At 37.2% G+C, this 13,488-nt stretch overlaps 1 protein-coding gene across 1 annotated transcript; it reads left to right on the forward strand.

The window, feature by feature from the left end:
• Positions 1–228: 228 nt before the first annotated feature.
• On the forward strand, positions 229–12,205 carry LOC149718660 (uncharacterized). Its single transcript, XM_089850949.1, has 2 exons — positions 229–344; positions 8,982–12,205. Exon 2 carries the CDS (start codon positions 9,043–9,045, stop codon positions 11,701–11,703), a length of 2,661 nt encoding a protein of 886 aa, XP_089707075.1. The 5' UTR covers positions 229–344; positions 8,982–9,042; the 3' UTR covers positions 11,704–12,205.
• Positions 12,206–13,488: the final 1,283 nt, after the last annotated feature.

Below are 13,488 nucleotides of genomic sequence, written 5' to 3' on the forward strand. Positions count from 1 at the left end.
TATTTTTTAAACTAGTCCTTGGGACCAGTGACCCCCCTAGGGTCCGAAATAATAAACTGGTCTCCGGACTGGTCCCAGGCTTTGTTCTCTTATAGATTTGCAATTAATAAACTGGTCCCGAGGACCAGTAACCCCCACTTTTTGAATTAAAAAACTAGTCCAAGCAATTAATAAACTGGTTTTGGACCAGAGGAAGTGTGCTATTTCCCAGCCTGCCACTGTCCCACAGTTCAAAGTCGTCTGCTTGTTTTTGTTAGAAAGCCCGAGAAGATCGGCGAAGTTTCGTACTCCGTTCTTTTGTAATTCTGGGCGTTCTTCAACATTTTAAAAGTTCTCCAAGCAAGGTAATTTTTATAGTTTTCGGTATTTTAAACCTGAATCTTAGTTATATACCTTGTAACATATAGCTTTAGGCATATATCACAGGCGCAGTATCAAAAGCTGTGGTTCTATGGCATGACATATGCCTTTAGGCCTTGGCAAAATTTAGTGTATTGAGTTTCTTTTTTTCCCTCCTTGTTTTGAGTTTAATTGAGGGGTTTCAGACGTTAAACGTAAACGTGCACTTAAGTACTGCAGAAGAAAACTCGCGTCGAGTCTGAAGTGGGAAAATTGAAAATAGAGTTGAGGGAACTAAAGTCTTTCTTGAACCAAAGGGAAAATGAAAAGCTAATGGCCAATAAGAGAGAAATAGAAATGAAACAAGTTGGGAAAACCAAAATATTACCTCTCCGAGTCAAGAGAAGGACTACCTACAAACTTATTTACCCAGTTATGGAAATGTTTCTTTTTTATTTTGTCGCCATCTATGATGGAGAAAAAATATTACGGAGACATAAAAGACATAAAAACGGAAGATTAGCTCCGCCTTCGTCGTCGTCGTCAGCTCCGCCTTCGTCGTCGTCGTCAGCTCCGCCTTCGTCGTCGTCTCGCCTTCGCTCTCTTTAAACTACTCCAGAGCAATGAGATAGAATATATATATGAAACCTAGAGTCACAACGTGAGATCTCGAGATCGACGTTTCGCAATACACCTTTTATCGAGCATGAATCTTTATCAAATACGGGTGGCGCCACCCTAAGAACTTTTTTTACTAACGTCTGCTGCTATAATCTGTGTAACAAGCTGTCAAGATAGTTTTTAAACGTGTTAAATAAAATACGCATACGCGAGTATTTGAATTGTAACTCTATCTATCTCATAGAGATCTATCTCATTGCTCCAGAGCCGCATTGTAGCCGTAACAGGCTGAGAAATAAGGATTTTTTTGCTGAGCGCGTGATCGAGTTGGCTTCGTTTGATTTTTGCACATAACGACTTCTAAAGCCTTCCGTTAACGGTAATCAAACTTAATTTTCAGTGATTTAAACTATTTTTCGTGTTATCGCCGTCTTTTGGTTTTACCTACTGGCAGCGTTTTGCCATAGGTCTTGGAAAAGCTCGTATTGTTTGTTCCTCGGGACTCATGACGGGGCTTTTCTATAACTGTGTTTGAGACCTTACTAAAAATACCTCCACTCTCATGTTTTCGCTGTTATTCTTTGAATTTCGGTAATTAAACGTGCGGACTCGACATTTTTTGTTGCTCACTGCATTCCGCTAACGGTGTTTAATTTTTTAATTCGGTTTCATCGTTATTTGGCTCATTTTCGCCGAAAGTGACGCTGTAACGCCGACGGGGATATTGCCTAGTCCTTGTCTCAGACCGTCCTAAAAAGTTTAAAATTCATTATGCCGTCTGCTAAACACTATGATCTCATTTAAATTGTGCGGAAACGTGTTTTAAACTAATATGGGTCATTCCAGGGACACGTGTCTTTTGTGTGACCTCTTTATGTTCGGCTCCCTGTCATTGTAGCCGTAACAGGCTGAGAAATAAGGATTTTTTGGGGTTTGTTGTATCTCGGCTTTTGTTGAGGAGATATTCTTTATACGATTTCAATATTAATTAGCAATGTTACTGTATATAAGTAAGGCGTTAATTATACAGTGCCTAAATATAGTTTTTGTAATAATTATCCTTTGCTATTATATCAATATGGAGTTCATTATACATTGCTAAAATACATTAGAAAGCGCGACAAAATTGTAAGGGTTTACTTGTAACCTCTTGTTTTTATGAACAAATACTGAAGTTAAAATTTATGAAATATTAAAGCAGTATACAAAGCATAGAAAATATACTGTAAATCAGACGACATTTTACATCCAATAAGGATATACTTGTACACATTAAAATCATCCGATGGGGGAAAAACGGGAAATGAAGAGATAAAACTTTGGAGGGATATTACTTTTACGTGTTTGTAAAGGCCCAATTTGCTACTCCTCAACTGTATACCATCTATGTTCAAAGCCATATTCACAACAGGGTTGCCATGTAAACACTATCCTCTCCTTTCACCTCAACAATTTTCTTAGTTTGTCAACATGACGATTAAAGTTACATAACACCAAAGCTAATTTGTGGCTACACACACTGAAAGTAAACGTGCACCATTAAAATCATGATAACACGAAGCTATAATCCGATTACGATCAGACCTTTCACTGATCTGGGCTGCGTTCAGCAGAGCTCACCAAAAAAGACAGCGGATTTTGGAAAACGTTTACCGGTGAGATCTGTCGTCATAGCTTTTCTCCGGTCATCGGTGTTTTAAAAATGAAGCTAGCGCAATAAAGCGTGCAAGGTACAAAGGCTTAACAAAAATTGTATGATAACATATTTATGGAGATAGATAAGAACAACTTTTATAATTAAACATAGAAACTAACATATCTCTTAAAATTCTCGCGTGATCAACTGGTTTCACGTCAAATAAATAGCTATAGTCCCATCAGAACATAGAGACTAGAAACCCCAAGGAGTGGCAGGTCCCCCGCTCTACAAGCGCAAATAATATGTTGCTCATAAATTGGTACATGAGAGCTTCCGGCCCGTTTAATTTTGCTTAGCGGAAGTCGCCGTGTACCCATTGCGTGTACCATGAAAAAGGGCAACAAGTTGAGGCATTCCTGCCACTCCTTGGGGTTTCTAGTCTCTATGATCAGAATCAGCAAGAGCTATTTGTATTAATTCCTCCATGTTTTTTTCGCCAAGCTGAGAACTACGCGTTTTACGTCACGTTATCCAAAAACCCGACTATTTTCTTTGGTGACCGCGCTGGCTCAACGCTGAGTACCGTGCCGTCAAAATTCATAACCATAATCCCGTTCTGTAGGACACTGCTAACAGCGCTGAGCTCTGCTCAACGCGGCCCAGACTTCCACCATGATTATAAAATCTTAACCTGATTATTTAAAAGTGTAATTAACTTTCGGCTCACTCTGAACCGTTAATGTCTCTGCATTACAGAAATGAAAACCTAGCGTTTACTTTATGGTTCACTAGGCCTATTGACAAATGAAAGTTTATTTGACCAATATAGTGGCGTTCTTCTTGAAATCACTTTAGAAAGGATTATGCTATAAACAGATGTAGTATAGCTTAAGTAATATATAAACATCGATTTCAAATAATAATATTAAAAAAAGTTCTTGGGATATCAAAATGAAACAGAGCTTTATAGCTACAAAACCACTAAAGGCATCGAAATTACGAAAAATATTTCCATATATTAATTATACATTATGAGAAAACCAAATATTAAGGTTTTGTAGGATTTCTTTCCACAAAAAAAAGCGAACTGCTAACGCGATGCACTAACGGACGGACATACACAGACTAAAACATAGACTGCTTTTTAACTCTTTCCGTTTTAATTTTGAGTTGAGAAACAAGATTATCTTAAATATTAAAATAAATATAATTAATATTAAATATTTTCTTCGTTAGTTGTTCGCCTTATTGAGCGTTACATCGCGTTGATAAAGAACAATTAGACATTCTTGAGAGACTTGACTAATATTGGCGTTTGAAATGAAGCATACGCCGGTTGCATTACCTTACTCAAATAGGTAGTATATAAGAGTGTCGAACTACAGCTAAAAGCAAGAACAACCGCAATTGCGAAAATCTTTGGTGGACAACCCACCCTAGGGAGGCTAGACGTTTCTCGTAACCATAGCTGATCGCCGCGAATGTCTTAAACCCAACGATGACGATGGAGTAGAAGCCAGGTGTACAGACTGGTGTCCAAGTGGAATGGACGAAGACCAGAAGATGGTGGTGATTAGAAGCCAGTATGTACAGACTGGTGTCCGTGTGGGATGGACGAAGACCAAAAGATGGTGGTGATTAGAAGCCAGTATGTACAGACTGGTGTCCGTGTGGGATGGACGAAGACCAAAAGATGGTGGTGATTAGAAGCCAGTATGTACAGACTGGTGTCCAAGTGGAATGGACGAAGACCAGAAGATGGTGGTGATTAGAAGCCAATGAATACAGACTGGTGTCCATGTGGGATGGACGAAGACCAAAAGATGGTGGTGATTAGAAGCCAGTAAGTACAGACTGGTGTCCAAGTGGGATGGACAAAGACGAGAAGATGGTGGTTTGAGAACTCAAGTAAAGGAGCCATTTCCGTGACTGTGAAAGCAGTTCGGAAATGGCGAACACGTTTGCTCCGATTTGGAAACTGCGAACGCGGTCACGTGGGTGTAACAACAGACACACACACAGACAGACACACACACACACACGTCGAAATTAGAACCTCTCCGTGACATACGTCACTCGGAGAGGTAAAAAGAGATGGAAGAAGTTAAAGAATGCAATTAAAGCATTAACTTACAGCTGTCTAATTTGCAAAAGAGTATTTCGTCTGTGCATTACCAACAGTTTCATAGGACCATTGAGGCTCATTCCTATTATAGAGGCCGTTTTCCATAGCGGGAAATGTTTAAGTAGGATAGTAGTAAAAATAGTAGTATTCGCCCTACGCGGAAAAGCAAAACCTATGATGGAGAAAATAGTATGAATTTCTACATTGTTCCGACTAACAATAGGTGAATTTATTTATTTATTTATTTGGACTAGATACGTACAGGCAAGCCGTAGGCTTTTGGGGTACGGACGGAATGGTTGTAACATTAGTAAACAGATAGCGGAATTAAATGAACAAAGTGCTTATAAGTAAATTGATGAGAGATTTTAACATGAGAATTCCAAAATATTGCTATTTTACTGTCTATGTACCGTGAAAAGAGGCGCATACTTAGCCTTTCGTGAATAAACTGGAAAAACGAATGGGGGAGCAATACATTGGCCTAATTGCAAGGCCAGTACAGAATGAACATGCAAAACGAAATGTTGGAGTAATACATTGGTCTTTTAACTAGGGTCCTAAGAGACCTAATTGCGAGGCCAGTACAGATATGTCCTTACGTTCAACTGAGATTAGACCAGGTTTGGTTAGGTTAGATTTGGGCCATGCGGATGGAAAGCTTGTTTTTAAAATTTCATGGCGGGCCTCTCAACAGGGTTCGTACACGACCTGGAAAACCTGGAAAAGTCAGAGAAAATTAAAATGAGCCTAAAAGGTCAGGGAAAATTGTGTTGGAGGGAAATTGAAAGTCTGAGTATAAGAGTGACCATAAAATGAGATCTGAACAAATTCGCGGAGCTCGTTTCGCTCGCTCCGATTATTTATGATTTACTTAGATAAAGTTAAATTTGAAGGACATAGTTGGCTTATTTTTATAACAATAACAACTCGTGCAAAATTGATTCGAGTGAATTTTCATTGGTTTTCATGTATTTATCAAGTAAATTATTGCAAAGGGTCAGGGAAATTTGTGGAATCTAGTCAGGGAAAACATTGAAAAGGCAGGGAATTTCATTCCAAAAATTTTGTACGAACCCTGTCTCAAGTAGGCTTCGGTAGTGGCCTACTTGAGAGGCCATTAGAGAATAAACGTGCAAAACGGAACCGTGGACAATTACACGGGCCTCTGAACTAAGCTTGTGTGATGGCCTACTTGAGAGGCCAGAATATGGGGGAATCAACGTTCTAAAGAGGGAAGCATGTAACGTCTCATTTTGTCTAGATGGCGCTAGCTTTTTTCCGGGATTTTTTTCATAACCCCCTTCCATTTTGGGGCTGAAAAGGGGGAAGTAAGCTTAACATTGGCTGCTGCCATCGGTCCTTCAGTATTGGTTCGTCCATGGAGTAGGTAGTACCAATAGGTGCTAACTAATGCCGTTTTCCATTGGCATTCTTGAATATGTCAATGGAAAATAACTCGATAGATGGAGTAATTTCATTGGAGCGGAAACGAAAGTTCCTTTAAAATTGCAATATACGCATCTATGTCTCCTTTTATATTGCTCCAAGTGACGAAAATGGAAAGGTTTGAATTTTGTGAATTAAAAAAAAACCGATTCGGTTTTCGGTTTTCATTTTAAAAAACCGATTAAAACCGAAGAATTAAAAAACCGGTGCTCCGGAATTGGAAAAACCTATTTTCGGTTAAACCGGGTGGTTTTTGACAATTGACATCCCTACTTTATACGCAGTTTTACACTGCATGCGAGAACTACAGGGGATTTCTTGCTAAGAATATAGCACTAATCGCTAATAATAAAAATAATAATCAAGAATTATATAAACCAAAAACGGATTTATGTACTAAGAACGTCGGATCAATGGATCATAGGCTAGCTTTAGCCTCTAGTACCATCCTCGGAAGGCTCGCATACTTTATTGAGAAACTTCGTCTGCTTATATTTTGACTCCACCCACAAATTTTGTATATAGCGACTTCTAGTGGTTGAAAATGTCATTCTTATCTCTATTTTCCTGGTTAAATAATTTTTCATTTATTCTTTTCGAAATTGCGCCAGTGGTAATAAAACAAAGCGGACAACAATGCGATATAACGCCCGATTCAGTGGAATTAATTTTTAAAGTTAAGAATATATATAATTGATGTTTGTTTAAATATTTTCTTAAAGTAACTGGTTTTTCTTCCTTTGTACTAAAATTATTATTGTAGTACATTTATAAGTTATTATTGTTATTTACTTGCCTTAAGCAGTATCTATATTTAAAGCTAAAAATATACGAGAATAAGGCCGATAGATGGCGAGCGCGAGTTTTGAAATTATAAGCCACTCCCATCAAAACATACAAAGTAGTCGAGGATGGGTAGGGAATTTGCTACGTTCAACGTTCTTACATAAATCCGTTTTTGTATAAACGGTAAAACCATATGAAACCGCCGTGATTAGTCAAAAATGCTATCCATAGTACTTTCTCCGTCATCGTTTTAGCTTTTTGGTTGTAGCAAAAGTAATATAAGAAACCTCCCTTCGGGAGGAAAGTATACAAAGGCGAATTTTTCCCGATACATCCTCGTACCGCGAATGTCCCCGCGCACTAATACGGCCGTAAACAAAGTTTAAAAAATAGGGCCGCGCCGCGTAGAGCGTAGGAATACACTCTCTGATCTTGCGATTGCGTCGGCTGCTTAAGTTAAGTCAATTTCACAGACTCTTAAACTTTAAACTTTTCCAATGAAGTAATTCATGCAGCATTTTTAGATTTTGATGATAATCAATCATTAATAAACAGGCAGTGACTCGCTTATAGGATTTTCATAGGTCTTTGCATAAAATTTGAATTAAACCCTTACTTTGCCAAGGTATAGAGTGCTGTCAGTTGTGACGTCAGATCCAAGGTTAAACGTCATGAGTCTGCCTTTAGCAATGGGCGGCCATGACAGTTACCGTTTTTTTTTATGGGAAAACAGCATGGGTGACGTCACACCGGCGCTTCTGACAGCACTCTATATGACTAACACTATACATAGATTTTAAAATGATGTTATTATCTATCTCGAAATTTTGTTCTTGTATTCATAATTTTCATCTTCTTCTTGGCTTCACAACAAACTAGATTTTCGTTCCGAAATTACCGTATGTGGATATTTATTAACAAAATCAGGAATCTTCTATTTCTTTACGACAGACGGCTAAGCAGACTACACTAGTTTGAAGCGCTTTTTGCTCTTTCTCTTTCCAACGACCATATCAAAGGGCTAAGATCTACCGTACCTTGTCCATGAGCAATAGTGTCTGAATATGGTATTTGGCGGTTCGAGGATGTCTCGCGTGTTTTAACGTTATGCCTATGGCGCCTTGTATACTTCCCTCCCGTAGGGAGGTTTCTTATATTACTTCTGGTTGTAGGAAAAATACTACTATCCTACTAAAAAAAATTCCCACTATCGAAGGCGGCCTCGTAAATAGAAATGAGAATGACATTGCCAAGCTAAGAGTGGAGCTCCGTTAGAATGAAGAAGTAGTGAAGATACAAATAGCTTCCTTGCAGGCTGATATGAAGAGAATTAAGGACGACCAATTGTTCAATATGCGAAAGTTTCGCGGGCTGAAATTGCAACTGTCTGATTTAAAACAGAACCTGATCTCAGTGCAATCCCAAGATGTGGCAATGACATTCCGTCACAATTAATATATGATATTCTAAATTAGAACTTCTTTTAATTTTACTTTATATTGATAAGAATTACATGCACCCAAATATTTTTGAAATAAATTTTGGGACGTCACATTACATGATACTAAGATTCTGTTAATGTTAACATAAGTTCATAAGATATGTTTGCAGTTCATCTCTCGAACTAGCTATCAGTAAGTCTCATTGCAAAGTATAGTTAGTGTCATACTTATGAAACATATCTTATAAACTTAGGATATCAAATAATGACGAAGATCAGAGCCTTAAATAGGGTCGATAGGGCAGCTTGTTGTTGGACAATTAGGTCTCAGAAGATGGTCCCGTTATTGGAATTAAAGCTTTTTTTTGACAATGAATATTCCAAATAAATAAATATTTTGATGTTAAATAAGGACGAAATATTTTTACAACTTTCGGACCATAAATACCGAAATTTTCCCGTTTTTGCTAAAATGGGTTTAAGACGACACTAACCCATTAAAGTCCCAAGGTTTCCTTAAAAGTACTTTATAATGTAGTCAGTACGCCGAAAGTGCTAATTAATACTCACTTTTTTTTCAGGCTGCGATCTCGGCTGCAAGTTACAAAAATATTAGAAAATTGAGTCAAGTACACGTGTACAATGTTTGGTGAAGAATTATTGTCTGCTGCTAATAAGGGGAAAATAGATGAGGTTGTCCGGTTGATAAACCTTGGTACCAATATCAACTATGCTAATCGGTTTCGCCAAACCGCGTTACACTGCGCTTGTTATGGAAGGCATTTTGATGTGGCATTACTGCTTATTGAAAGGGGTGCAGATGTAGATGCGACCTTCGCCGAAATTATTAAAAGTGTTCGCGAAGATGCGGTTGATAAACGGCGTACAACACCGTTAATGGTGGCGTCTTTACTGGGTCTAGTCGATGCGGTCAAGTCTCTTTTGGATAAAGGTGCCAAAGTAAACGCCGTTAATGATAAAGAGGAAACGGCATTAAAACTGGCTTGCGGATATAGACAATCCAATGTGGCATTGCTGCTTATTGAAAAAGGTGCCAATGTTAATCTGGCTGATGCAGATGGAACAACACCGTTAATGACTGCGTCCGAACGTAATCTTGTCGATGTTAGCAAGTCTCTCTTGAATAAAGGCGCGAATGTTAATGTTAGGAATAACAAGGGTCTGACTGCATTGCATTATGCTACTTCATATGAAACAGTCGTTGCTTTGTTCGAAAAAGAAGCTTATCTTCACGCTATTGATAATGAAGGCCGTAATGGTTTGCATCACGCTGCCTTACGTGGCAACGTCGACATCGTTAGTTTCCTTCTGTCTAAAGGATCGCGTTATAACACGGTGGACATAAATGGGAAAACGCCTTTGGATTTGGCCAGGGGTAACGATTTCGCTAAAGTGATGGAAATCATTAACAACAAAAAGGAGAGTGAAAAGGATTCCGACGTGGTTAAAGAATCAGAAAAATTTAAACGAGAGTTGGGAGAACTGAAAGTCACACTGGATGAATTACTGAATCGAACGGAAAAGGACAAGTTGGAGGCAACCAAGAGAGAAAGTGAATTGAAAGAACAATTAAGAGAGTTGAAGGCAAATTTGGAAAATGACAAATTGGAGGCAACTACGAGAGAACTTGAATTGAAAGCAAATTTGGAAAACGACAAGTTGGAGGCAACAACGAGGGAACTCGAATTGAAAGAAGAATTGCGAGAAATGAAAACAAATTTGGAAAGTGACAAATTGGAGGCAACTACGAGGGAACTCGAATTGAAAGAAGAATTGAGAGAATTGAAAGCAAATTTGGAAAACGACAAATTGGAGGCAACAACGAGGGAACTCGAATTGAAAGAAGAATTGAGAGAATTGAAAGCTAATTTGGAAAATGACAAATTGGAGTTAACTACGAGAGAACTTGAATTGATAGAAGAATTGAGAGAAATGAAAGCAAATTTGGAAAACGACAAATTGGAGGCAACTACGAGGGAACTCGAATTGAAAGAAGAATTGAGAGAAATGAAAGCAAATTTGGAAAGTGACAAATTGGAGGCAACTACGAGGGAACTCGAATTGAAAGAAGAATTGAGAGAATTGAAAGCAAATTTGGAAAACGACAAATTGGAGGCAACTACGAGAGAACTTGAATTGAAAGAAGAATTGAGAGAAATGAAAGCAAATTTGGAAAGTGACAAATTGGAGGCAACTACGAGGGAACTCGAATTGAAAGAAGAATTGAGAGAATTGAAAGCAAATTTGGAAAACGACAAGTTGGAGGCAACAACGAGGGAACTCGAATTGAAAGAAGAATTGAGAGAATTGAAAGCTAATTTGGAAAATGACAAATTGGAGGCAACTACGAGGGAACTCGAATTGAAAGAAGAATTGAGAGAATTGAAAGCTAATTTGGAAAACGACAAGTTGGAGGCAACGACGAGAGAACTTGAATTGAAAGAAGAATTGAGAGAAATGAAAGCAAATTTGGAATACGACAAATTGGAGGCAACAACGAGGGAACTCGAATTGAAAGAAGAATTGAGAGAATTGAAAGCTAATTTGGAAAACGATAAATTGGAGGCAACTACGAGAGAACTTGAATTGAAAGAAGAATTGAGAGAAATGAAAGCAAATTTGGAAAGTGACAAATTGGAGGCAGCTACGAGGGAACTCGAATTGAAAGAAGAATTGAGAGAATTGAAAGCAAATTTGGAAAACGACAAGTTGGAGGCAACTACGAGAGAACTTGAATTGAAAGAAGAATTGAGAGAATTGAAAGCAAATTTGGAAAACGACAAATTGGAGGCAACAACGAGGGAACTCGAATTGAAAGAAAAATTGAGAGAATTGAAAGCTAATTTGGAAAATGACAAATTGGAGTTAACTACGAGAGAACTTGAATTGATAGAAGAATTGAGAGAATTGAAAGCAAATTTGGAAAACGACAAATTGGAGGCAACTACGAGAGAACTTGAATTGAAAGAAGAATTGAGAGAAATGAAAGCAAATTTGGAAAGTGACAAATTGGAGGCAACTACGAGGGAACTCGAATTGAAAGAAGAATTGAGAGAATTGAAAGCTAATTTGGAAAATGACAAATTGGAGGCAACTACGAGAGAACTTGAAATGAGAGCGCGGATCGACAAATTGAAAGTGGAACCTACCATATTCAATCGCCCATTTTTGGACAATCTTGGTCTGATATTTTCAAAAGTTATCCAAAATTTGCTTTTAGTTTTGCTATTCGCTATTGTGAATTTTTCTATTCCGCTGTTTTTTATCCTGTATTTCTTGTAATTTAACGTATCGATTCAACTTTCCCTCGGAATTTCAAAATGATTAAACCTGTTTTCGACTTGAAATTTACCATTTTCTTTTCACAATAAAACTTTTCCAAATAATTTCCATTGTGACGATGCTAAAATGTCATCGTAAGGTCCCGCTTCAAACGGTAATAAAGAATAACATAGTGCGCTCCAAACTTCTTTTCAATTTAAGAGTTCCTCCGCGAACTTTCGTTTGGCAACAACTTCTTAGTTCCTAATTACACAAGCAAATGTCATAAATTGACGCTATAGAATAAATAATCGCGCGTTGAAGTTTGTATTGTTTTATAATGGAAATTGGACTTGTAAGGTTGAGAATAGGCCACCGAGATATTTTTTAAATCACTCGCAACAGTTCCAAGTTTGGGTTGTGAAGTTAATAACTCTAAAATACAACATGTTAGTATTTTGCTCTTAAACTTCGAAAATAAGAGAAATTTTACAAAATTACTTTTGAAGTTCAAAATTTCTTTTTCATTTGATACTTTTGAAGTTTAAAATTTCATTTTCATTTGATACTTTTTGAATTTGAAATTTTGAAAAATTTATTTTCTTTGATATTTGTACTTACAGCTTTAATATCATAAACCAGACTTAGTTGCAGTTTTGTTTTGTTCACATTTCCGTCGAAACATTTCGTGTCAAAATATTTTTTTTTTAACATTCAACTTTTTAAGTCAAAAGTTGAATAATTTTTTATAGTTTTTGTTTAATGATTTGTCATTTTCGTATTTTTTTATTTAACCTCAATATTAGTTACATTGCCATATTTGTGTTATCCTTGTATTAATACACAATTTCCAAGACTTATTTTATTGCCATTTTTAATTTTTAAGTGAAAAGTAATTATTTTTTAAATTGGCAAATTTGCTCAATTTCGATTATCATTTAAATGTACTAAAAATGTTTCAATAAATTGTTTCGCCGATTGATTCGCATTATATTTTATTTTTTATTATAATTTTATTTGTATTTTCATTTCGCCATGACGCGTGACCCTTCCAAGATGCTCATGAACTAAGCAAACAACAAAGGTACAATCCGTGCTAAAATATTTTATATCCGATGAATATCGTGTTACATCGTAAAATTACCCTCGCAAAGTCATGTTTTCTAGTACAGTCTTATTCTAACCTGCGCGACAAAATTATGGTCTTTTAATTGAAATCAAATTAGTAAGAAAATAGTCCATGAGCCTATTATTGTAGCAGAGAATATTCTCGAAAGTTTAATAAACCGGGTGCTGTTGAATGTTTCCAATAGCAGAAGTCCATTGAATTAGCCTAGGAAGTAGCCTCTCCTTTTTTTTTCTTTTTTTAAGCAAAACCGTTCCCGGTCCCTTTAGAGATCCAGCGTTCATGGGCTGAAGAAGTCACGCCCCACTCACGTGAAGAAATATTTCAAACAGGGTTAGGAACGGGGGATTAAACGAACCCCCCCCCCCATCTACGGAGTTAGAGGGAGTTCTTAACCTAGCAGAGACGAACGCTATACCAGCTATTGTAATTGTTTACTTCCTAGGTTAATTTAATGGAATTTTGCCAATAGTTAATAGTCCAGATAGAAAAGTGGGATACATTATAAACAAAATGTGTCGCTAACTCTTTAATTTTATTTGTTATTTGTGTATATTGTTCTATGATTTATATCAGTGAACCATGGATCAACACAGTGAACTAAACGCTAGGAGTAAGAATATCTTTATCGGGCACCATTAAATTAATAATTCTAGAAATATCGAAGCGAGGTGCCATAC

Source organism: Phalangium opilio, unplaced genomic scaffold, assembly GCF_054372755.1.
Source record: "Phalangium opilio isolate 3A_F unplaced genomic scaffold, DU_Popi_V2 ptg000002l_1, whole genome shotgun sequence".
Taxonomy (NCBI): domain Eukaryota; kingdom Metazoa; phylum Arthropoda; class Arachnida; order Opiliones; family Phalangiidae; genus Phalangium; species Phalangium opilio.